Genomic DNA, 26,210 nt, shown 5'->3' with positions numbered 1-26,210 from the left:
TCTAATGGAGGCTATATCAACATCATGAACCATGACACATCCCGTAGCAGGTATTGTATATCTATAAGCCTACAAGCTTGACATTGCGCGCTGATATGCCTGTAGTAGCCTCCTTTATTATGGCTTATTATGGATTCTAATGGAGGATACAACTACAGTATATCAGGGAAAATCATGACACATCCCCTGCCTGCCTGCACATCCTTATATGGGCGTCGCTATCTGTAAGGACTGAGGAGAGGATGCTCTTATAGAGAGAGTTGTCACTGTCAACCTGTGATTCACAGATGAGGAGAGGAGAGGGGAGGAAAGGATAGGAGGAGAGGAGAGGGGAGGAAAGGATAGGATAGGATAGGAGGAGAGGAGAGGGGAGGAGAGGGGAGAAGAGGAGGGAAGAGGAGAGGGGAGGAGTGGAGTGGATGCTCTCATAGAGAATGTTGTCACTGTCAGATTTGATTGACGCCGTCCGATCAGCCCCAATTAGATCCTGAGAAGTGAACATTTGCAACCTTATCGCTAATGGAGGGAATTGGGTTGTGATTTATTCCCCGTCATAAAACAGCCAGTCAAAAAGCAGGCGGCACGATGATCAATAGCCTGGTCATATTTAACGACTGGTGAAATATGTGTAGTGCAGTATTGTAGCCCCCACAGGGCTAGGCGGTAAATACAGCCGGTACGAAAGTGGATGGATGGAAGCATTTAAGGAGCCTAGAGTAGGCTACAGTAGCCATAGGGCTTCTACCATAGGGCTTTGGTCAAAAGTAGTGCACTTTATAGGGAATAGGGCACCATTTGGGAAACAGCCTATATCTCCTTCAGTGCATTGTGGCTAATGAAGTGAAGTGGTCTCTGGTCTATCAGCTTCTGGCTGTGGAGTGGCTGTCTGGCTGAGGACTAGCCTGATCACAGATCAGTTATGGTTGGCATAACAACGACCATAGGAGTTGGCTGTATACAGCACAAACAGATCTGGGACCAGGCTAGCTGAGGACAACTGCCATAGTCTATTAGACAATATGCAAAGCAGAGCATATTATACAAGCGTATATGTGTTATTAGGTAGGTTTCCATCCAATTGCCGACAGATTTTCATGTGAATATTCAAAAATATGCATTAAAGACAATATGCAAATGTTTCCCAACAGTGGTGTGTTTCCACAAAATGGACTTGTTGCAGATAGAAATCAGTGCGTGATGACGTAGTGCACACAAAATGTACTTTTCGCTGAAGTTTGTATGTACCGAATAAAAATCTAAAGTTCAGTGTGTTTCCATCGCATTTTCAACTCTACCGACAGTTTTGTCACAAAACTGTTGCGTGAAATAGCAAATGTGGTCCTACTATGGTCTGGGCATGTGCGCTCTAGCTAACAGCTAGCAGATACAGTGTGGGAAGGCTAGTCTACATTATGAGATTATGGATAAGAGCAAGAATGCTTTTATTTGTCAAAACGGCAGTCAAGCGTCGTTCATCATGTCACCAGAATAAGACCCTCAACATTTATTGCAAAGGAGCATCAAGCTCATATCATGCACTTTCACCGCCCTGTGAAGTTCATCATATCTTATTTCCTCTGTAGCCTAATAAACTGCATGGTTTCCCGAGTTGTAGTGGGAGGACCACACACCATATCATCGCGTGACTCCAAGTTTACTTTGATATGATGGTTATTATATCAATATTTGCGCATAAAGGTGTTTCCACCGCTATTCCACGCATAACTAATTTTACAGACACAAAAGATCCCACCATGTCGAACGAACAAATGATCTGTCGGCATTTATAAAATTGTACTGAAACTTCCTGTTTCCCTCCCAGCTGTTGTGATTTTTTTTATATGGTATGACTTCACTCGCATAAAAACTGTGGATGGAAATGTGGTTATTGATGTGTTTTCATGTGATATTCCACTTGGAGGAAGCAGAGCAAATGTCAGTCAAAGCTAAGGTGACCTCATGGTAATGGAAGTGTTTCCACCATTCCAGTTTGAGATAGAAGAGAGGATGAGGAGAGGGACAGAGAGAGGGACAGAGAGGGACAGAGAGAGAGAGAGAGAGAGAGAGAGAGAGAGAGAGAGAGAGAGATCTTCAGGGTGTGGGGGACAGGGGGTTCAGAGTCAGAAAGGAGGGGTGTAAAAAAAATAAGAGTAGAGGTAGAACTTTTCCGCCCCCCCCATTTCATTCCAGATGTTAGCCATGCCCCAGGGTGCCTCATGGCTCTAATTGGCATTACATGGCTGGATGTTTCCTGTGGCAGTAGCAATAAAGGGAGGAGAACAGGGTTGTTATCTTGCCCTAAAAAGCTGAAACATTGATGAGACAATAGAGCTGCAGAGGGGGACACTATAAAACAAGACTCTGGCTGTCGCTTTCGCTCGCGGCCAAGCTCTGTGACTTCATTTCAGTAGATATACAGAGTAGGGAGTAGGCCAAAGCGTACTCTCAAACGCACGCACGCACGCACGCACGCACGCACGCACGCACGCACGCACACACACACACACACACACACACACACACACACACACACACACACACACACACACACACCCTAGGGCTGGAGGGAAGGGAAAGCAGGGTTGGGTTGAAGAGTCAGACTCTTCATGCACATCCTCGGGGTATGTGGTGTGTAATAGTCAGATGCAGTGCGGTCAGAATAGGTTTAGTAGTGTTTCTGAGTCTGATTGTCTGAGTCATGTCTCCATTAAACCCTGGAACTATGTGTCCCATGTGTGACACTACTAGTCTATATGTAGAGCAAATGATGAATGTCCCATTTACCTAATGTGCTTTCGTTCTAATGCCCCACATCCACAGATTAACCACTGATTCTTCTCTTGGGTTGCGTTCCGAATGGCAGCTTTCCCTAGAGCCTTATGGGCCTTAGTCAAAACTAGTGCACTAAATAGGGAATAGGATGCCATTTTGGATTCATCCTTGGTCTAATTACTCTACTTCTATGTGATCTGTGTAAGAGAATGTAGTCAGGATCTTGGTTGATATCAAAGTAAAATGCCTTTATCAAACTAATTTATCTTCAAGCTAATCTATTTCATAGTCTACGTCCCAACTCACACCCTATTCCCTATATAGTGCACTACTGAAAGGCCCTGATCCAAAGTAGTGCACTAAATAGGGAATAGGGTGCCATTTAGGACGCATCCATTGCCTTGTCCTATACGATGTGCTGTTGGCAACTCTTCTATCATTGCCAAGCCGTACTTTGGCATGACATTGAACGAACACAAAGAGGAGTTGGCTAATAGCCGAAACAGGCTGGACCCCCAGGCTATGGATATTCTAATACAGATGATCATTCTACTTCTCTCCAGTTTTCAGAGGAGTTCTCAGAGGGACAGAATGAGACTGTGGCTGTCCAGAGCAGTCCAATGGCTCCTGCAGTTTTCTCCTTTCTGGTCAGGTACGTGTAAAACTAGTCAGTTAGATGTCTACAGAGTAGACATGGGTTCCTGCAGGTCGTTTTTTTTATTGATTAATAAAAAGTCTTACATAATCATTCTGAAATTGAGGATGTACCTACTGTATTTTTGAAATGTCCACATCCTATTTTTCCACAGGGCAGCCCAGAAACTGAGCCTGACGTCGAGAAGGAAGGGCCAAATGTCCGCCCCCTCTCCTGTGTCTCCTCCCCCCCATTACACCACCTGCTACAGGGACATCATCCAGAGGTCTCCACCCACAGTCCCCACCTGCCTCCTTCAAGCTGCCAACCGACTCAAAGACGCACCCAACATTGGCAAGGTAACCAACTGTACTCAGTTGTTCACCTGGGTTTTGACCAACCAGATCGTTATTGTAAAAGAGAATTTGTTCTCTTTGACTTACCTGACTACACTGAACAAAAATATAAATGCAACATGCAACATTGTTTTTATATTTTACCTAGTTACAGCATATAAGGAAATTAGTAAATTGAAATAAATTCATTAGGCTCTAATCTATGGATTTCACATGACTGGGAAAACAGATATGCATCTGTTGGTCACAGGTACCTTAAAAAAAGGTAGGGGTGTGGATCAGAAAACCAGTCAGTATCTGGTGTGACCACCATTTGCCTCATGCAGCGTGACACATCTCCTTCGCATAGAGTTGATCAGGCTGTTGATTGTGGCCTGTGGAATGTTGTCCCACTCTTTAATGGCTGTGTGAAGTTGCTGGATATTGCGGGAACTGGAATACGCTGTCGTACACGTCGATCCAGCGCATCCCAAACATGCTCAATGGGTGACATGTCTGGTCAGTATGCAGGCTATGGAAGAACTGGGACATTTTCAGCTTCCAGGAATAAATGTACAAATCTTTGCGACATGGGGCTGTGCATTATCATGCTGAAACATGAGGTGATGGCGGCGGATGAATGGCACGACAATGGGCCTCAGGATCTCGTCACGGTATCTCTGTGCATTCAAATTGCCATCAATAAAATGCAATTTTGTTCGTTGTCTGTAGCTTATGCCTGCCCATACCATAACTCCACCGCCAGCATGGGGCACTCTGATCACAATGTTGTCATCAGCAAACCGCTCGCCCACATGGCGCCCACACGGTTAGGTCAAGACCCTGGTGAGGACGACAGGCATGCAGATGAGCTTCCCTGACGGTTTCTGACAGTTTATGCAGAAATTATTCAGTTGTGCAAACCCACATTTTCATCAGCTGTCAGGGTGGCTGGTCTCACATGATCCCGCAGGTGAAGAAGCTGGATGTGGAGGTCCTGGGCTGGCGTGGTTACACGTGGTCTACGGTTGTGAGGCCGGTTGGACGTACTGCCAAATTCTCTAAAACAACGTTGGAGGTGGCTTATGGTAGAGAAATGAACATTAAATTCTCTGGCAACAGCTCTGGTGGACATTCCTGCAGTTAACATGCCAATTGCACACTCCCTCAAAACTTGAGACATATGTGGCATTGTGTTGTGTGACAAAACTGCACATTTTACAGTGGCCTTTTATTGTCCCCAGCACAAGGTGCACCAGTGTAATGATCATGCTGTTTAATCAGCTTCTTGATATGCCACACCTGTCATGTGGATGGATGATCTTGGCAAAGGAGAAATACTCACTAACAGGGATGTAAACAAATTTGTGCACAAAATGTAAGAGTAATAAGCTTTTTGTGGGTATGGAACATTTCTGGGATCTTTTATTTCAGCTCATGAAACATAGGACCAACACTTTACATGTTGTGTTTATATTTTTGTTCAGTATAAATAATTACTTTTTAAAGTGTTTCCAGAGTCATTAAGCAAGTGAGAGTGGTTGTGTCGAGGAGTGAAGAAGATCCTATATCGGCACTCATAATACTACCCCCATCTTTATGAAATGCTATAATGTGGTGTTAATGCCCTTTCTGTTTCTGCCCTCCCCTCTGGGGTATACTGTAGTGGAAATCAATATGGCTGCCCTCGTGTTTCATAGACGATCGGCTTGGGCTGGTCTAGAGTTACAGATAACAGGCCTCCATCCCATCCCTCCATCCCACCTGCACTCAGCCCAGAACAATGCAGGGAGAACCTCTCTCTCTCTCTCTCTCTCGCTCTTTCTCCCCTCTCCCTTTCTCTCTCCGGTTCTCCTTCCCCCCTTCTCGCTCTGTCTCTCCCCCTCTCTCCTCTATGTCAGTATATGGCTTCTTGAATAATTCAGCCCCCATAAATATAGCGTGACACAAGCTCAATAGAATGGAGTCAGGGTAGGAGTTACAAAGCAAGCCTCCCTCCAACAGATAGTAGACAGACTAGCTACCATCACTTGCTTTTATTATGATTCATCATCATAATCAAGGCTGATGGATTATGTCCAGGGTTTGGTAGGTCACATTCTAAATGTAATCTGTTACAGTTACAAGTTACCTGTCCAAAATTGTTATCAGTAACATAGCTTTAGGATTACCCAAAGTAACGTAATCTGATTACTTTCATTTACTTTTAGATTACTTTCCTTTAAGCGGCATTAGAAGAAGACAAAAATGAATATTACCAATTGAACGACATCTATTACAAGATAAGTCAATGTTAGAGTTTACATAGCTGGCCAGAAATGGATGTTGGGTTATGTAGGCTTCTGACCCATTGCTTTCTACTTCAATACAGATAATAAAATGATTAGGCTATATATTTACATTAAAATCTAGTCTGTCAGATTTACAGTCATTTCAATTAATTAAAAACCCATTGATCTTCAAGAATAGACTTGGAAATATGGAAATATAGTGTCATAAGCGTCAGTGAAATGCGGTGGGCGAAGTCAAACGCAGGACAGAGAGCTTACTGGAAACGTACTTTACTAGAAAGTAAACTGGGTACATACAACCTCCACACAGGGAGGAAAATAACCCGCACACTAACGACTGCCGATGACGAAAATACAATCACACACAACACACAATGAAAGACAGAGGGTTAAATAGGGAAGACAATACAACATAATGGGAAACAGGTGTAGACAATCAAGACCCAACAAGTCAAACACAGAAACATAGATGGTTAGGTTACATTCTAAATGTAATCCATTACAGTTACTAGTTACCTGTCCAAAAGAGATCTAAGTGGCTGTTGAGGTCTTAGCTAACTTAACATAGAACCTCTCATAGCCTTTAAATCCACTGTGTTTCCAGTAGATCTAAGTTAATGTCTGGACCAGCAGAAACCTGTTAATGTGGCGTTCCAACTCAGGATATATAGGATGTAGCTACATGAATTAATAATAATTGATCATTGATTAGATTTATATAGTGCTTTTACAGACACTCAAAGAGTTTTTAAAACTTAACAGCATAGAATTACATAGACTCACTACACTGAATTATAGGATCTCAATGCTTTATAGTACATAAGTGTAAACTGTGTAGCCTATAATAACAATTACTACAGTTATATCCCCTCTCTAACACTAGTCTATGGGTGTTTAAGTCAGAGCGATAGACACTTTGCTTTTATCTGTTCAGGTTGGTATAAAAGAGACACCATCTCACAGGGGTGAACAGCAGTATGCTGCCTTTTTGTCGCTATTTACCAGTGACGTTTGAAATCTCTCCTCAGTTGCCTAGCGGTGCGATATCCCTATTTTGTTTAGCTTAACGTCTTCTTACACCTATTTCAAAGGAAACATATAAATAGCAGTGGATAGAAGGAAATAGAATCAGGAAAGCTGGGAAACTCATAGGGTTTAATGCGACTGCTGTGTCTGTCATTTCCAACCTGCTTTAAAAGAACGAGAACATCCTGCCTGTGACCCATATTGACAGCTGCTTTGACTATTCTACGATCACATCTGATGCTTTAGATATTATTGTTCAGGATTTAGATTGTTTAATAATGCATGGATTTTTATGCTTTCCTTCTTGGTTCTATCAGTTTTATTGTGTGTAGAAAATGCTTTTACTGGTGTTTTTCCCCAAATGGAATATTTAAATACTCATTTAGCTTCCACCAAACCTTTTAGAAAATGCTCTTTACATGGAGTTACCTGTAGATCTTGACTTCGATCTTATTTATTGTAAAAACTAGACAAATACATTTAAAAAAAAGTATTATTCAAGTTGAATCTCCATTATTCAAGTTGGATAATGAAGATTCAAGTTAAGACTTATGGTAAAGTCCTAACTTGAATCTTTATTATCCAACTTGAATAATGGAGATTCAACTTGAGTAATCATTTTTTTTTAAGTGAAGACTGGGGGTCAGCCTGACCAAAATACTCAGTAACCTCCTCCATATAGCCTAACTCTCTGTCACGCCCTGACATAGAGATCTCTAGTTGGTTTGGTCAAGGTGTGAATATCTATGTGATGATCTAGAATGTGTATTTCTATGTTGGCCGGGTGTGGTTCCCAATCAGAGGCAGCTGTCGATCGTTGTCTCTGATTGGGGATCATACTTAGGCAGCCATGTTGCCTACCTTAGTTGTGGGATCTTGTTTCTATTATGGGTTGGCTTGTTGTATGTGTAGCTTCGTGAACGTCACATTCTGTTGGATTTTGTTATTTAGTCTATATAATAAACGACTATGTACGCATACCACGCTGCACCTTGGTCCGATCCTTTACACAACGAGCGTGACACTCTCACACACTCACATGCACACATGCACACTCACATTAAACAAAACAGATATAAATAAAAATTCTTGATTACTGATCAATTCATTTATACATTTATAATTAGTAGGCTTTGTTACCTGTTTTAACAAACCTTTTTTTATTTTTGTAGTTATTTATTGTATATTGTTTTTTTGTGGTGTGGTTTTCATATAAACCCTTGGGCTTCCAACCACACCTGCACACCGTTTATTTTATTTTATTTGTTTTTATCTGTATTGTTGTCTATCACTTGTTTTCTTTGGCGCAAATAACTAAATACAAAATAAAATAAAATACATAACTTCATGCATACGGTATAATTTCCCTTATCCACTCAACATCTATTCATCCCAGTTCCCAACAGCCCCCCTGAAAAAGAACATGATCACATCTTCACCACCAGCTTTCCTCTCTCCGTACAGGTCAAAGTGGTGCTGCGAGTCTGCCCCTCTCCCACCGTACCCCCTTCCCAGCCACCCATTTTTAGAGTGGACCCAGCCAAGAGAAGGGTCACCATGATTGATCCTACCACCACCCACAATCAACAGCCACACTCCAACTCCATGCCAACACACGTTGGGGAAGCCAAGGGTCACTCTAAGACATATGTCTTTGATGCAGCCTACCCTCCAGAGTCAACCCAGGTCAGTGGGTACAGGACAGTACAGTACGGTTGGTTTGTTATCTCTGTCTGATTACCTGAAAACTGATTGGACTTCAAATGCAGTTTCCCAGATAGCTATCGCTATATCAAGCACTGTTATCTTAGCCTCTCAGCCTCTTTCCTTTCCCAGCCGTGTGTGTTAGTGTTGTTTGATGGATCAGATACACTCAGCCATTTTATTAATTCATTCTGCTCAAATGTAGTTTTATTTGTGTTTCTTAACAGCGGGATGAACGCTAAGGTGGATGGATGGATTCACCCTCTTTTCTTCTTTTTTTCACCCTCTTTTTCTGTCCCTCCTTTTTCCCTTCTGCTAGGCGGAGGTGTGTGTAGGTATTCTGCCTGACGTCATCCGTTCTGTGGTCAATGGGGCAGACGGATGTATTCTGTGTTTTGGACATGGTGAAGTGGGTAAGTAATGAAAAAAACAGCATAGACCAACATACATTCAAGCTGGTCCATGCTGATCTATGCTGGTCCATGCTGGTTTATGCTGTCAGTGCTGGTCTGATGCTGGTCAAGTTAGTCTGAGCAGCATGGTCTAGCTGGTTATGCTGGTTGACCAGCATGGTCTAGCTCAGGGATGGGCAACTTTGATTGGGGTAGGGGCCACAAAAACTCTGAACTCCTCATGAGGGGCTGCAGTGGCTCCCAGGTCTGCGTACCTACACATGCAGTCAGAGCCGGCCCTAGCCTTTTGAGGGCCCTAAGTGAAATTTAGTTGTTTGACATTTTCCTAAGTGACATTTTGTTTTCTCTCCTCTTTACAGTGGAGAGAAAACACATTTTGATTTAGCAATTTCATGACTAATTGCATGCAATTCTACTGATTTTGCCATAGGGTGGAGAGAAATGTTTACAATCTTTAATACTATATCTGAGTGAGAGTGACTAAAATAATCAATGATTGATACAAGTTTAGATAGCTGGCTAGACTAATTTACCAATCTTAGAAATGTTAGCTGACACAGACTAATTGAGTGACTGTCAGTGACTGACTTAACAAGATTTTGAAATTGCACCTTGTGTATTCTACTATTCGAACTCTCAAAAAAGAAATGCGGGCCTACAAAAGTTGCCCATCCCTGGTCTAGCTGGTCTGACCAGCATGGTATAGATGGCTATGCTGGTTTACACCTTCGCTGTGTTTTGGACACTGGTGACCAGCCTTTGTGTTTTTGGACATATACCAGTTTATGCTGGTGATGCTGGTGACCAAGCTGGTCCATGCTAGTCTATGCTGGTCCAGCATGGTCTAGCTGGTCTAGCTGGTCAAGCTGGTCTGACCATGCCCATCATTATCATATATTCCAGCATGCTCTATTGCAGTCGATTTTTAGAATTGTTTGTTTCAATATCTGTTTTGTTTGTTGTGTTTTTACATATACAGTTGAAGTCGGAAGTTTACATACACCTTAGCTAAATACATTTAAACTCAGTTTTTCACAATTCCTGACATTTAATCATAGTAAAAATTCCCTGTCTTAGGTCAGTTTGGATCACCACTTTATTTTAAGAATGTGAAATGTCAGAATAATAGTAGAGAGAATTATTTATTTCAGCTTTTAGTTCATTCATCACATTCCCAGTGGGTCAGAAGTTTACATACTTTCAATTAGTATTTGGTAGCATTGCCTTTAAATTGTTTAACTTGGGTCAAACGTTTCGGGTAGCCTTCCACAAGCTTCCCACAATAAGTTGTGTAAATTTTGGCTCATTCCTCCTGACAGAGCTGGTGTAACTGAGTCAGGTTTGTAGGCCTCCTTGCTCGCACACACTTTTTCAGTTCTGCCCACAAATTTTCTATAGGATTGAGGTCAGGGCTTTGGCCACTCCAATACCTTGACTTTGTTGTCCTTAAGCCATTTTTCCACAACTTTGGAAGTTTTCTTGGTCATTGTCCATTTGGAAGACCCATTTGCAACCAAGCTTTAACTTCCTGACTGATATCTTGAGCTGTTGCTTCAATATATCCACATAATTTTCCTTCCTCAAGATGCCATCTATTTTGTGAAGTGCACCAGTCCCTCCTGCAGCAAAGCACCCCCACAGCATGATGCTGCCACCCTCGTGCTTCACGGTTGGGATGGTGTTCTTCGGCTTGCAAGCCACCCCCTTTTTCCTCCAAACATAACGATGGTCATTATGGCCAAACAGTTCTAATTTTGTTTCATCAGACCAGAGGACATTTCTCCAAAAAGTATGATTTTTGTCCCCATGCGCAGTTGCAAACCGTAGTCTGGCTTTTTTATGGCGGTTTTGGAGCAGTGGCTTCTTCCTTGCTGAGCGGCCTTTCAGGTTATGTCGATATAGGACTCGTTTTACTGTGGATATAGAGACTTTTGTACCTGTTTCCTCCAGCATCTTCACAAGGTTATTTGCTGTTGTTCTGGGATTGATTTGCACTTTTCGCACCAAAGTACGTTCATCTCTAGGAGACAGAACGCGTCTCCTTCCTGAGCGGTATGACGGCTGCGTGGTCCCATGGTGTTTATACTTGCGTAGTATTGTTTGTACAGATGAACGCGGTACCTTCAGGCGTTTGGAAATTGCTCCCAAGGATGAACCAGACTTGTGGAGGTCTACAATTTTTTTTCTGAGGTCTTGGCTGATTTCTTTTGATTTTCCCATGATGTCAAGCAAAGAGGCACTGAGTTTGAAAGTAGCCATTGAAATACATCCACAGGTACACCTTCAATTGACTCAAATGATGTCAATTAGCCTATCAGAAGCTTCTAAAGCCATGACATCCTTTTCTGGAATTTTCCAAGCTGTTTAAAGGCACAGTCAATTTAGTGTATGTAAACTTCTGATCCACTGGAATTGTGATACAGTGAATTATTAGTGAAATAATCTGTCTGTAAACAATTGTTGGAAAAATAACTTGTGTCATGCACAAAGTAGATGTCCTAACCGACTTGCCAAAACTATAGTTTGTTAACAAGAAATTTGTGGAGTGGTTGAAAAACGAGTTTTAATGACTCCAACCTAAGTGTATGTAAACTTCCGACTTCAACTGTATGTTGATTGATTAATTAATCTTATGCTACACAAAGATAAAAAAACATAAATAATTGTTCTAAACTAATCCAATCTGTTAGTTGCACCCATTACTGAAATGGTTGTTCCAGTTTAGATTGTTTTAGTAGTTTAGGTTATTTATTCATATTTCTAACCCTGGCAGATTGTGGGTGATTAAAAGTTCAAATAGTTGGATATTCCCACTCGGCTGGATTCTAATTGGATTTAAATATCACTTTGCAAGCCAGCATAGGCTGGTCAGCAGCATAAACGTAGCAAATGCTGGTCACCAGTAAAGACACAGCTAAGGCTGGTCACCAGCAAAAACACAGCGAAGGCTGGTCATCAGCAAAACCAGCACTAGCCACCAGCATACAGTGCGTTCGTATTCAGTCCCCTTGACTTTTTCCACATTTTGTTACGCTACAGCCCTATTCTAAAATGGATTACACGTTTTTCCTCATCAATCTAAACACAATACCCCATAATGACAAAGCGAAAACAGGTATTTAGACATTTGTGCAAATGTATAAAAAATAATAATTGAAATATCTAAAGTATTCAGACTCTTTGCTATGAGACTCGAAAATGAGCTCTGTTGCATCCTGTTTCCATTGATCATCCTTGAGATGTTAGTACAACTTGATTGGAGTCCACCTGTGGTAAATTCAATTGATTGGACATGATTTGGAAAGGCACACACCTGTCTATATAAGGTCCCAAAGTTGACAGTGCATGTCAGAGCAAAAACCAAGCCATGAGGTCGAAGGAATTGTCCGTAGAGCTCCGTGACAGGATTGTGTCGAGGCACAAATCTGGGGAAGGGTACCAAAATATTTCTGCTGCATTGAAGGTCCCCAAGAACACAGTGGCCTCCATCATTCTTAATTGGAAGAAGTTTGGAACCACCAAGACTCTTCCTAGAGCTGGTCGCCCGGCCAAACTGAGCAATCGGGGGAGAAGCGCATTGGTCAGGGAGCTGAACAAGAACCCGATGGTCACTCTGACAGAGCTCCAGAGTTCCTCTGTGGAAATGGGAGAACCTTCCAGAAAGACAACCATCTCTTCACCACTCTACCAATCAGGCCTTTATGGTAGAGTGGCCAGACGGAAGCCACTCCTCAGTAAAAGGCACATGACATCCCGCTTGGATTTTGCCAAAAGGCACCTAAAGGACTCTCAGACCATGAGAAACAAAATTATCTAGTCTGATGAAACCAAGATTGAACTCTTTGGCCTGAATGCCAAGCGTCACGTCTGGAGGATACCTGGCACCATCCCTACGGTAAAGCATGGTGGTGGCAGCATCATGCTGTGGGGATGTTTTTCAGCGGCAGGGACTGGGAGAATAGTCAGGATCGAGGGAAAGATGAACGGTGCAAAGTACAGAGAGATCCTTGATGAAAACTTGCTCCAGAGCGCTCAGGACCTCAGACTGGGACGAAGCTTCACCTTCCAACAGGACAATGCACACAGCCAAGACAACGAAGGAGTGGCTTCGGGACAAGTCTCTGAATATCCTTGAGTGGCCCAGCCAGAGCCCAGACTTGAACCCGATCGAACATCTCTGGAGAGACCTGAAAATAGCTGTGCAGCAACGCTCCCCATCTAACCTGACAGAGGTTGAGAGGATCTGCAGAGAAGAATGGGAGAAACTCCCCAAATACAGGTGTGCCAAGCTTGTAGTGTCATACCCAAGAAGACTCAAGACTGTAATCAATGCTAAAGGTGCTTCAATAAAGTACTGAGTAAAGGGTCTGAATACTTATGTAAATTTAATATTTCAGTTTATTATTTTTAATACATTTGCTAAAATGTCTAAAAACCAGTTTTTGTTTTGTCATTATGGGGTATTGTGTGTAGATTGATGAAAGGAGAAAAAAAAACTATTTAATCCATTTTAGAATAAGGCTGTAAAGTAACAAAATGAGGAAAAAGTCAAGGGGTCTGAATACTTTCCGAATGCACTGTACATGTATGCTGTTGATCAGGATGACCAGCCTATGCTGGTCTATGCTGTTTTTTTCATCAGGGTAGTAGCATTGCTTTAAGTGACCATGAAGACCAAACCTCATAAGGAGAGTGGCTATTATCTCTTTCATCAATGTCTTTTATACATCGCTTGTATCCATCTATTTCCTATGAGCAGTGGCATGGGAGGTGCTTCATCCATCTCTTTCATCTCTCTTTTCCTTATGGGGGTGGTGGTGGTGACATGGAGGTGTTCCATCCGTCCTCTCCTGTATTCATCCCATCTTCCATTCTTTTTCCACCTCTTCGATAAATAAAAGGAGGAGATTCATCCATAATACATCACAAGTGTTTTTAAGCTTCTTCTGCCTTCGTTCTGCCTGCAAAACACGTCAACATGACGAGGCGAGACGCAAATATTTTGTCAGTCAGGATGAGAAGGCTGAGGGGACTAAAATCTAAATGGACTGTAAGATGCTCACTGCTCCATTATTAGGAAAATGGAATCCACTTAGCTTTACTAAAGGCTTTTAATAGACGACTTTCTGTGTGACACAAATACATAAAAACCCTTTCTCTCCTGTAAGGGCAGTGTCTCCTTGGAGCTATACCTTTCTACTACACATGACGCCACTGGCCGTAAATCAGATTGAATTAGTCGGGCGTTGTAGACGGCGGCAGGTCGGCTGCCAGGGGATATCAATCTCTCTCCCTCCATAGAATGACCCTCTGGAATGAATAATGGCAGGCTGGTTTGCCTTTAATTGGACAAAACCAATTCTCTTACCCTAATTCAATTAGCATTTGGATTAGAGTGAGTAAACCTAGGACACAGATCACTAGAGTTATGGTACTGTAATACGGGACAAAAGTACCTCCCGAGCCTCCCTCCCTCTCTCCCTCCCTCTCTCCTCTATACTGGATCACTTAGGTGGCTTCTACACATTCGTATACTCTATAAAAAAGGGTTCTGAAAGGGTTCCTTGTGGGGGTCAGGGAAGAACCCTTTTTGGTACTAAGTGGCATTTATTTTCAAAGACTGTAATGGAGGAGGATAAAAGTGTCTGCTAGTAAGTGGCAGTGGCATACAATGTAAAGGCCGTATGTAAATCCAATCCGATATTATATATATATATTATCTTAAAATAGAGGAAATATGTTCTCTATTATAAACTGGGTGGTTTGAACACTGAATGCTGATTGGCTGAAAGCCCTGGTATATCAGAACATATACCTTGTGTATGAGAATTACATTGATAAACAGTTTATAATAGCAATAAGGCACCTCAGGGGATTGTGGTATATGGCCAATATACCACGACTAAGGGCTGTATCCAGGCATTCCGCATTGCGTCGTACATAAGAACAGCCCTTAGCCGTGGTATATTGGCCATATAACACACCCCCTTGGGGCTTATTATTTAAATAACTTCCATTTCAGAGGATGGTATTTTGACAGTGTTTTGGGTGTGGACAATTAACACTGCTTTGTTAGAACCTTAATTTTGGGGGAAATCTGCCCTTTCCATCCCCTCTGTCCTCCAAGTTTACAATGGGGACATGTACTGACAGTTCCAATGAGCGTGTTGTGGTTTGTGTAATTAGATCATGTCTGTCTTAACAAGCAGTGTATTAAACCAACTCAGGCGCCACCCCCCCATCCCCGAGAGCTGTTTACCAAGATACTCTCTGTCTCTTTTTGTCTCTCTCGCTCTCTCGCTCTCTCGCTCTCTCTCTCTCTCTCTCTCTCTCTCTCTCTCTCTCTCTCTCTCTCTCTCTCTCATGCACGCACACACACACACACAAGTTTGCACGCACATTCGCACACAGACACACACAGACACACACACACACAGACACACAAACAGAGCACCCAAACTGACTGTGTTGTGTGTGCCTTATTACTGTGGTTAACAGGGATGTCCCACACCATGATGGGTAGCGATAGCAGCAGCCAGAGTTTAGGGGTCATCCCGTATGCCATCTCCTGGTTCTACAGTCACACAGAGAGGAGGAGAAGGGAGAGGACTGGGGCCAGCCTGGCTGTGTCTGTGTCCGCTATGGAGGTCTGTGGGGAGGACGAGACCCTCAGGGACTTATTGTCAGGCAATCTCCAGGACAGCCCATCAGCAGACCTTTATCTCTACGAGGACCCCATCTATGGAATGCAGGTAAATGATGATGCCGGGGCTTATTGTTGTGGACGGTTCAGATCAGATAGAAATGTGTAACGTTTATAGAACAGACTTGAATCTTTGTTCTGCAGAATATGGAATCGTCAGCTCTCTATTGAACTTCTCTATGTGCAGCATTGGTGTAGAATCTCTGCATAAGAACATTTTCTTAATGAAGCCCCAGGTCTTAAGAACACAGAAAGACACATGCTACTGTAGTTACACTGTTACTACTACATATGTCACTAAGGTGTCATGTCACACTAAGGGTATCTTACAGTGCCTTCAGAAAGTATTCATACCCCTTGACTTATTCCACATTCTGTTGTGTTACATCCTGAATTAAAAATGGATTCAACAGATTTTCTTCTCACCCATCTACACACAGTACCCCATAATGACAAAGTGAAAACATGTTTTTAGAAATGTTAGCAAATGTATTTAAAATGAAATACGGAAATATCTCATTTATATAAGTATTCACAACCCTGAGTCAACACAGGTAAGAATCACTTTTGGCAGCGATTACAGATGTGAATCTTTCTGGGAAAGTCTTTAAGAGCTTTGTACACCTGGATTGTACAATATTTCCACATTATTCTTAAAAAGATTCTTTAAGCTCTGTCAAGTTGGTTGTTGATTATTGCTAAACAGGCATTTTCAAGTCTTGCCATAGATTTTCAAGACGATTTAAGTCAAAACTGTAACTAGGCCACTCAGGAACATTCAATGCCGTCTTGGTAAGCAACTCCAATGTATATTTGGCCTTGGGTTTTAGGTTATTTTCCTGCTAAAAGGTGAATGTTTCCCAGTGTCTGTTGGAAAGCAGACTGAACCAGGTTTTCCTGTGTTTAGCTCTATTCTGTTTCTTTTTATCCAAAAAAATTCCCTAGTTCTTGCCGGTGACAAGCATAACCATAACATGATGCAGCCACCACCATGCTTGAAAATATGAAGAGTGTTGGATTTGCCCCAAATATAACGCTTTGTATTCAGGACATAAAGTTCATTTTTTTGCCACATTTTTTGCAGACAGGATACATGTTTTGGAATATTTTTTATTATCTACAGGCTTCCTTCTTTTCACTCGGTCATTTAGGTTAGTATTGTAGAGTAACTACAATGTTGTTGATCCATCCTCAGTTTTCTCCTTTCACAGCCATTAAACTCTGTAACTGTTTTAAATTCACCATTGGTCTCATGGTGAAATCCCTGAGTGACTTGTTAAGCAGATTTTTACTCCTGAACTTATTTAGACTTGCCATAACAAAGGGGTTGAATACTTATGGACTCAAGCCATATCAGCTTAACATTTTTAATACATTAGTAAAAATTTCGAAAAACATGATTTCTTTTTTTTTGAATTCCACTTTAACATTACAGGGTATTGTGTGTAGGCAGTGACACAACATTTTAATTTAATCCATTTTAAATTCAGGCTGTAACACAACAAAATGTGGAAAAGGTCAGGGTGTGTAATACTTTCTGAAGGCACTATATATGATTACTTTGTTTTGTTTGGTACTACCACAGTCAGGAACTAGAATACACTAGTTAATTCCTTATTCAGATGCATTGTCAAAAGAACTACAGTGAGGGAAAAAAGTATTTGATCCCCTGCTGATTTTGTATGTTTGCCCACTGACAAAGACATGATCAGTCTGTAATTTTAATGGTAGGTTTATTTGAACAGTGAGAGACAGAATAACAACAACAAAATCCAGAAAAACGCATGTCAAAAATGTTATAAATTGATTTGCATTTTAATGAGGGAAATAAGTATTTGACCCCTCTGCAAAACATGACTTAGTACTTGGTGGCAAAACCCTTGTTGGCAATCACAGAGGTCAGACGTTTCTTGTAGTTGGCCACCAGGTTTGCACACATCTCAGGAGGAATTTTGTCCAACTCCTCTTTGCAGATCTTCTCCAAGTCATTAAGGTTTCGAGCCTGACATTTGCCAACTCGAACCTTCAGCTCCCTCCACAGATTTTCTATGGGATTAAGGTCTGGAGACTGGCTAGGCCACTCCAGGACATTAATGTGCTTCTTCTTGAGCCACTCCTTTGTTGCCTTGGCCGTGTGTTTTGGGTCATTGTCATGCTGGAATACCCATCCACGACCCATTTGCAATGCCCTGGCTGAGGGAAGGAGGTTCTCACCCAAGATTTGACGGTACATGGCCCCGTCCATCATTGATGCTGTGAAGTTGTCCTGTCCCCTTAGCAGAAAAACACCCCCAAAGCATAATGTTTCCACCTCCACGTTTGACGGTGGGGATGGTGTTCTTGGGGTCATAGGCAGCATTCCTCCTCCTCCAAATACAGCGAGTTGAGTTGATGGCAAAGAGCTCGATTTTGGTCTCATCTGACCACAACACTTTCACCCAGTTCTCCTCTGAATCATTCAGATGTTCATTGGCAAACTTAAGACGGGCCTGTATATGTGCTTTCTTGAGCAGGGGGACCTTGCGGGCGCTGCAGGATTTCAGTCCTTCACGGCATGGTGTGTTACCAATTGTTTTCTTGGTGACTATGGTCCCAGCTGCCTTTGAGATCATTGACAAGATCCTCCCTTGTAGTTCTGGGCTGATTCCTCACCGTTCTCATGATCATTGCAACTCCACGAGGTGAGATCTTGCATGGAGCCCCAGGCCGAGGGAGATTGACAGTTCTTTTGTGTTTCTTCCATTTGCGAATAATCTCACCAACTGTTGTCACCTTCTCACCAAGCTGCTTGGCGATGGTCTTGTAGCCCATTCCAGCCTTGTGTAGGTCTACAATCTTGTCCCTGACATCCTTGGAGAGCTCTTTGGTCTTGGCCATGGTGGAGAGTTTGGAATCTGATTGATTGATTGCTTCTGTGGACAGGTGTCTTTTATACAGGTAACAAGCTGAGATTTGGAGCACTCCCTTTAAGAGTGTGCTCTTAATCTCAGCTCGTTACCTGTATAAAAGACACCTGGGAGCCAGAAATCTTTCTGATTGAGAGGGGGTCAAATACTTATTTCCCTCATTAAAATGCAAATCAATTTATAACATTTTTGACATGCGTTTTTTTGGATTTTTTGTTGTTATTCTGTCTCTCACTGTTAAAATAAATCTACCATTAAAATTATAGACTGATCATTTCTTTGTCAGTGGGCAAACGTACAACATCAGCAGGGGATCAAATACTTTTTTCCCTCACTGTACATAGTCCCAGTTACGTAATTACGTTGGCATTGTCACATTGAACAACATGTAATATTGTATTCATGGCTTGCTGTGCCGGTGTCTTTCCCCATCTGTGCCCTTGTACCGCTATTCTCCTTTCTCCCTCTCTATGTTCTGTCATGAAAATCAACACAAAAAAATAAAATAAAATAAAGTAAAACATGCTGTCTTCCTCTCTTCCAGCTTCGGCACCACAGTGTGGTATCTGCCCCCAACGCCGAGAGAGCTGCCTTCCTCCTGGATGCAGCCATCGCATCACGTCACCGTGCCGACGGCCCGACGAGTGGAACTCGCAGTGACATCACCACACCATCGTCCTCCTCCCATATGTTCTTTACTCTGCACGTCCAACAGCAGCTCTCAGAGGGCAGTGGCAAAGGTTGCTATTTCTGTACATTGTAGAAAAGATTACTCTGGCATGCTATTCCCTATAAAGATCAGATAGAAATATCTATGGGCCATATATCTATAGTGCACTACAGTATGTAGGAAATAAGGTTATTACCTATGCACATTGCTTATTGTGTCAACGTTTCGGTCATAGTACTTCTTCAAGAAAGTGACAGTAAAAATGTCTGTACACTGTATTTTTATCGTATTCTTTTTTTACATTATTGGTCAGTGACCTGTACGTAGCTTGCACTGTGTCACCCTACGGACTCGTGAGTAAGCTATCAAGCTAATACGCATCTGGAGATTTAATTTGCATACGGCTGACTGAATAAACTGTACCGCATTTGTTTTCTAAGAATGCTTGGAATACCTTGTTTATTTTTATTATTTTCTTTGTTCTATTCTCAACTACTCTCTCTGGTGATCTCAGTTCCCCCCCCCCCCCTTCATTTCCTCTATTGAATTATCTCTCCTCTCCTCTCCTCTCCTCTCCTCTCCTCTCCTCTCCTCTCCTCTCCTCTCCTCTCTCCTCTCCTCTCCTCCCTCTCTCTCTCTCCTCTCCTCTCCTCTCCTCCTCTCCTCTCCTCTCCTCTCCTCTCCTCCTCCTCTCCTCTCCTCTCCTCTCCTCTCCCTCCTCTCCTCTCCTCTCCTCTCCTCTCCTCTCCTCTCCTCTCCTCTCCTCTCTCTCCTCTCCTCTCCTCTCCTCTCCTCTCCTCTCCCTCTCCTCTCCTCTCCTCTCCTCTCCTCTCCTCTCCTCTCCTCTCCTCTTCTCTTCTCTTCTCTCCTCTCTCAGTACCAGGGGGTCATAGCAGGTTGATTATGATAGACCTGGCTAACAGTATAAAAGGGACCAGTAGAACCAGTGACAGCAGAACTGGACGTCCTGAGTCTGAACTGGGCAGTGTTATACTGGCCCTACTCAACAATGGAAACAAAAACATCCCCAACAGGTTAGATACTGGAGACTCTCAATTGCATTTGATTGCATTGCAATGGAACAAAAGGAAACAATTGATTCAAGCAGTAGATCATGACATTTAGTCCTTAATACTGGTATGTAATAGAATTGTACAGTATGTGTTATGTACAATGTATGATGGTGATGGTGATGGTTGTATGTTGTGCTCACCACAGAGACAGTAAAGTGACCATGCTGCTACAGGAGTCTCTGGGTAATATTAACTGTCATACTACCGTGCTGGCCCATGTGACTGACTCACCAGAACACTTCTCAGAGACACTCTCCACTGTCCAAATTGCCTCGCGCATCCGCAGGACACAGAAGAAAGCAAAAGTATGTCAACTACTGAATTATAGATTACTTACCATTAAATTGTTGGTGCCAAGAATGGTGTCAAAAGTATTATTCAATTAACCTTGGGTGGCCTAACTGTTAGTAAACAATTTAAGCAGTTTAGCAGCATTATTTTCTGTGACAAGGCAAACAATTATCACTAACTTTCATCTCTCTCTCTCTCTCTCTCTCTCTCTCTCTCTCTCTCTCTCTCTCTCTCTCTCTCTCTCTCTCTCTCTCTCTCTCTCTCTCTCTCTCTCTCTCTCTCTCTCTCTCTCTCTCTCTCTCTCTCTCTCCCAGCATTCAACATCCTGCTCTCCCAGTGGTAGAAGCCTGAGTAGAGAGAGGAGTGGAGGGAGTCGTCCCTTCTCTCTCAGAGCGTTCCACTCCACCAATGCTGTGGACTCTGACCTCAGTGACCTGCCCCAGCTCAGGCTCGACGGTGACCTGCTGGATGACCACTCCAGCAGCGACCAGTCCTGTGACACGGTCATCCACATCAACCCCGATGGCTCGGTCCAGCAGCCCAGTGCGGAGCTGACCCATCAGGGCCAGGGCCAGCCGGAGTTTACCCCCATCATCCACTCTCTACAACAGAATAAGGCTGAAGCGGAATCGGAGGACGCCGAGCTTTCTGCTCTAAAGCAAGAGCTATTGCAGCACCTTCTAAACATCGTGCCCAGACTGCAGGGAGAGAGGAAGAAGAATGAGAGCATCATCCAAGAACAACTTCCTCAGAATACAGCAGAAGTGGGCCAATGTGAGAGGTACTTAAGTCTTAAGTGTGACACGTTTGCAGAGCTGCAGGAGCGACTCGGGTGCATCGACGGCAGTGAGACAGTTACCAAGTCATCCTTAAAAGAACCTTCTGCCATGACCGAGTCCCCTCCAGTCCCCCAAGATGGCTCAGGCAGAACTGAGACTGAGGAAAATACCTCCTTCTTGAAACCACTGAATATGAAGGTGAAGTATAGTGAGCTTTCCATTGTGGGTGAGAAAGAGAGCCTGGTGACAGATGGCAGTTTTCCGGTCGACAGTTTTCAGAGAGAGGACTCTGGTCTGTATGACTGTGAGGAGGGAAGTGCAGCCAGCTCCAACGAGGACCAACCAAACCCCTGTGGCTTTATCAGTTTACATCCAGCCTGCCAGAACCAAGGCAACCCCCCTGAGTACAGCTTTCTGCCGCAGCACAGTGAAATCTACACTCAGAACAGCCCTGTGCCAAGCTCTCATTCTCCTCTTCCTCTGTCTCTTCTTCCCCTGTCTCTGGAGCCAGCTGGATACCCAGGGAGGCCTGGCTTGCTGCAACACCAGACCAGGACCCCTCCGGCGGGCAAGAGCTCTCCGCTATCCCCTTCTCTCTCTCCATCCTCCTCGTCCTCCACCACCTCCTCCTTGGCTACCAGTGTTCTCCTAGGAGAGAGGATCCTTCCTCAGCTTTCCCAGCTGCCTACTAGAGAGTCGGACCTGAAGGAAATGAAGGCCACCATCACGGTGATGGTCCAGCAGCCATTGGACCAGACGGGTCAGGACGAGCTGGTGTTCACCATGGTGGAGGAGGTGACCATCAGTGGGGCACTGGAGAGAGGAGGCCAGGCGGGGAATATCATCAGGATCAGGGATGCCCACTCCTCCTCTGGCCAGGCTTCTTCAGGGTCTGTACTGGGTTCCCTTCCCATCAGGATTATCAGTAACGTTAGTGAAGATTCTACTACTACTAATACAGGCTCCACTATCAAGGCCATGGACCCTGCTACTACCACTAAGACCATGGCTGTGGAAGTCAACACCAAACCCAAGGCCATGGACCCTGCTACTACCACTAAGACCATGGCTGTGGAAGTCAACACCAAACCCAAGGCCATGGACCCTGCTAATACCACTAAGACCATGGCTGTGGAAGTCAACACCAAACCCAAGGCCATGTCTTCTCTCTCCAGGGTGGAGAACCGGGTCTTGCCCTCCTTTATAAACCCCTCGCTCGCTGACCTCAGTAGGAGGAGTAGTGATGTGGAAGGGTCTCGTCATCTCCGAGGGGTTTCTAACACCCGTTTCATGCGAGTGGATGCTTATGCTGAACCCAAGAAGAAAGATAATCTAAAAGGTTCAGGAAATAAAACGGCGATGGAGACAGAAGGTGCGTTCTTTATTACTGAGAGGAATCACGTGAGGAATACCAACGAGAGCATTTTGATGCCTTTCCCAGGTCAAACTAATAGTATTGCATCATGTGACACACATGCCTGGGAAGAGGCCGGTTGCTATGAGATGATGTCATCAGGGAATAGGGCCAGTGGGAGGAGTGGTAACCAAGCAGAAAGGAGCTATCCCAGAGGAGGGGAGTATACCACCTGTTCCCTCACCTGTTATGACCGGGTCTTACCTGTTCCATCTTCCCTAATTACTCCAAAGACACCAGGAGACAGTAGTGAAAGGAGCAGGAATACACCAGAGAACTGTATCCCTGGTTACCCTGCAGCTACCCACCACAGAACAGCCAGTCTACCAAGAGGCTGGTATAATATCAACAAGCAGGAGAGCTATGTAATGAGCGAGGAGTATAAAGATAAAGCCCCAGACTTTAAATCATCCACCCCTGGTAGTCCCTGGGTGACCCTGGAGAGGAGGCCGTCCTCAGCCAGGCAGGGGATCTTCTCCTGGGCCAGGGAGAGCCTCCCTCTCCCATTCTCACCAGCTCGGAAGTACAGCCTGGAGCAGCAGCAGAGACAGAGAACTAGTAACAGTCCTCTCAGCACAGCCAGTAGTTCACCGTTGGAGCCCATGCCATCCACTCCGAGTGTTAGACATGATAGCGGTAAGATGGAATCCCCCATAGAGGAAAGCAGTAGGCTTTTCAGTGCTAAACTAGAGCAGTTGGCTAGCAGGACCAACTCTTTAGGTAGAATACCGCTGGAGTTCCACACTCTGGACCGAGGCAGTAGCCTGTCCTCTGTGAGCTCCATGGGGAGCTCCAAGGGGAGTTGGGAAGGGGAGTCCAGCCACCCCACCCTACCCCGGGCCAGCAGGAGCCCCAGGAGGGCCCCTAGGTCCATCCCCTTGACTGACAAGAACACCCCCAACACACCCCATTCTCCCAAAACCAGCAGGTCAACCTTTATAACTGAGCCCAACACCCCCAACTCCACAGCCCTCCAGTCTCCTAGAACCAGCCGATCTAAGCTCTCCGCGGTGGGGAAACTGATGATGACCAGCCCTAAGGTCCGCCGGATATCCATCCCCAGGACCAAGAACCTCAGCTTCTCTCCCAAGGCACTCCATCAGTCCATCAACAGGAGTGCCAGTCTGTCCCCTGATGGGAGGAGCCCTGAGCATGGTCCACTCTGGTCCACCCAGTCTCTAAGCCGAAACCAGACCCCCTCGCCCCAGACCCTACCACCACGCCTCGTAGCAAAGTCCCCAGTCCGGGTCATCAACGGGCGCATCTCAGAGCTCCTCCAGATCGGCAGAGAGCCCTACCCCTCTGGCGGGGCCTCCGGAGGACTAGTTCTAGACAAGATGGCGGCAGCGGCTGGAGCTACCTGTAGATCCATGGGAGAGGCTCACCCTGTTCACCCTGTACCCTCGCCCTATGCCAGGGTGACAGCACCTCGCAGGCCCAACCACCTCAGCGGGCACGCCAGTGATGTCACTAGCGTGTTGAGCGGGGAGCTGCCCCCGGCCATGGGTAAGACAGCGTTATTGACCAATAGGAACAGCCTGGTGAGCAGTGGATATGAGAGCATGGTTAGGGATAGCGAAGCCACAGGGAGCAGCACCTCCAACAGAGACTCTATCAGCGATAAGAGCTGTTCTATGATCAGTGTGACCCGCAGTGAGAGGAACCCCAAAAGGAGGAGCAGCAACGGTAAGATCTGATCTGGGTAATTCCTTAATTGAATACACAGCGAGCAAAACTGGACAAAACTGGTTGAAATTACCTGGTAATGACTGCATTTTAACCAGTTTTACCAGCTGGTCATATTGTAAGTCGCTGTAGTTACAAGTGTGTGATTCATGTTTTCTGCTTTGCGGTTTGTGTTGTGTTAAAATAAAGAGCAGGTGTGAGCTGTGTGGATTCGGTAAACAAGGTCCTTTGTGTTAACAACAATAAAAACACTGATGTGCAATGAAGTGAGGAACAGCTATGTGTGCGACGTGCATTTTCAGAGTATGCCTTTTACAGTAATATTGGCTTTTTATGTAATTCATTGGTGTTTCACAGATTACTATTCATTGCATTTCCTGTCCTCTTATTTACCTTCAAAGATTTTGTATAGGTCTCATCTTTAATAAATGAGCCCAAGGAGAAAAGTGATTGAATTGTCAAGTGAAAATAGTCAAGATATTAGTGGGGCTTGTATTTGTCTCATGCCTCCCCTGGCTCTGAATTACACTACTCTACTCTACTCTACTCTACTCTACTCTACTCTACTCTACTCTACTCTACTCTACTCTACTCTACTCTACTCTGCACTACACCACACTACTCTACACTAATCTACTCTACTCTACACTACACTACACTACTCTACTCTACTCTACTCTACTCTACTCTACACTCTACTCTACACTACACTACACTACTCTACTCTACACTACACTACACTATACTACTCTACTCTACTCTACACTACTCTACACTACGCTACTCTACACTACTCTACACTTCTCGACACTACTCTACACTACACTACTCTACACTACACTACTCTACTCTACTCTACACTACACTACTCTACTCTACACTACTCTACACTATACTACTCAACACTACTCTACACTACACTACTCTACACAACTCTACGCTACTCTACTCTACTCTACACTACACTACTCTACTCTACTCTACACTACTCTACACTACTCTACACTACTCTACTCTACTCTACACTACACTACTCTACTCTACACTACTCTACACTATACTACTCAACACTACTCTACACTACACTACTCTACACAACTCTACGCTACTCTACTCTACTCTACTCTACTCTACACTACACTACACTACACTACTCTACACTACTCTACTCTACTCTACACTACTCTACACTCCTCTACACTACTCTACACTACTCTACACTACTCTACTCTACACTACACTACTCTACACTACTCTGCACTACACTACTCTACACTACTCTACACTACTCTACACTACTATACTCTACTCTACTCTACTCTACACTACTCTACTCTACACTACTCTACTCTACACTACTCTTCACTACACTACTCTACACTACTCTACTCTACACTACTCTACTCTACTCTACTCTACACTACTCTACACTACTCTACACTACTCTACACTACTCTACACTACACTACACTACTCTACACTATACTACTCAACACTACTCTACTCTACACTA

The 26,210-nt window shown here is 44.0% G+C and overlaps 1 protein-coding gene across 1 annotated transcript in view; it reads left to right on the top strand.

Annotated features, from left to right (window-relative positions):
* The first annotated feature begins 3,600 nt into the window (after positions 1-3,600).
* Positions 3,601-26,210, top strand: part of LOC121552783 (kinesin-like protein KIF26B) — a 32,154-nt gene continuing 9,544 nt past the window's right edge. Inside the window, exons 1-8 of the mRNA XM_041865814.2 lie at positions 3,601-3,765; positions 8,523-8,744; positions 9,082-9,175; positions 15,674-15,927; positions 19,329-19,524; positions 20,332-20,488; positions 20,673-20,832; positions 21,133-24,697. Coding sequence (XP_041721748.2) covers positions 3,625-3,765; positions 8,523-8,744; positions 9,082-9,175; positions 15,674-15,927; positions 19,329-19,524; positions 20,332-20,488; positions 20,673-20,832; positions 21,133-24,697 — 4,789 coding nt within the window. The 5' untranslated portion in view covers positions 3,601-3,624. The remainder of the gene's footprint in view (positions 3,766-8,522; positions 8,745-9,081; positions 9,176-15,673; positions 15,928-19,328; positions 19,525-20,331; positions 20,489-20,672; positions 20,833-21,132; positions 24,698-26,210) is intronic.

Source organism: Coregonus clupeaformis, chromosome 36, assembly GCF_020615455.1.
Source record: "Coregonus clupeaformis isolate EN_2021a chromosome 36, ASM2061545v1, whole genome shotgun sequence".
Lineage (NCBI taxonomy): Eukaryota > Metazoa > Chordata > Actinopteri > Salmoniformes > Salmonidae > Coregonus > Coregonus clupeaformis.
The sequence above is the reverse complement of the archived record's forward strand: the minus strand, read 5'-3'. Positions and strand labels throughout refer to the sequence as shown.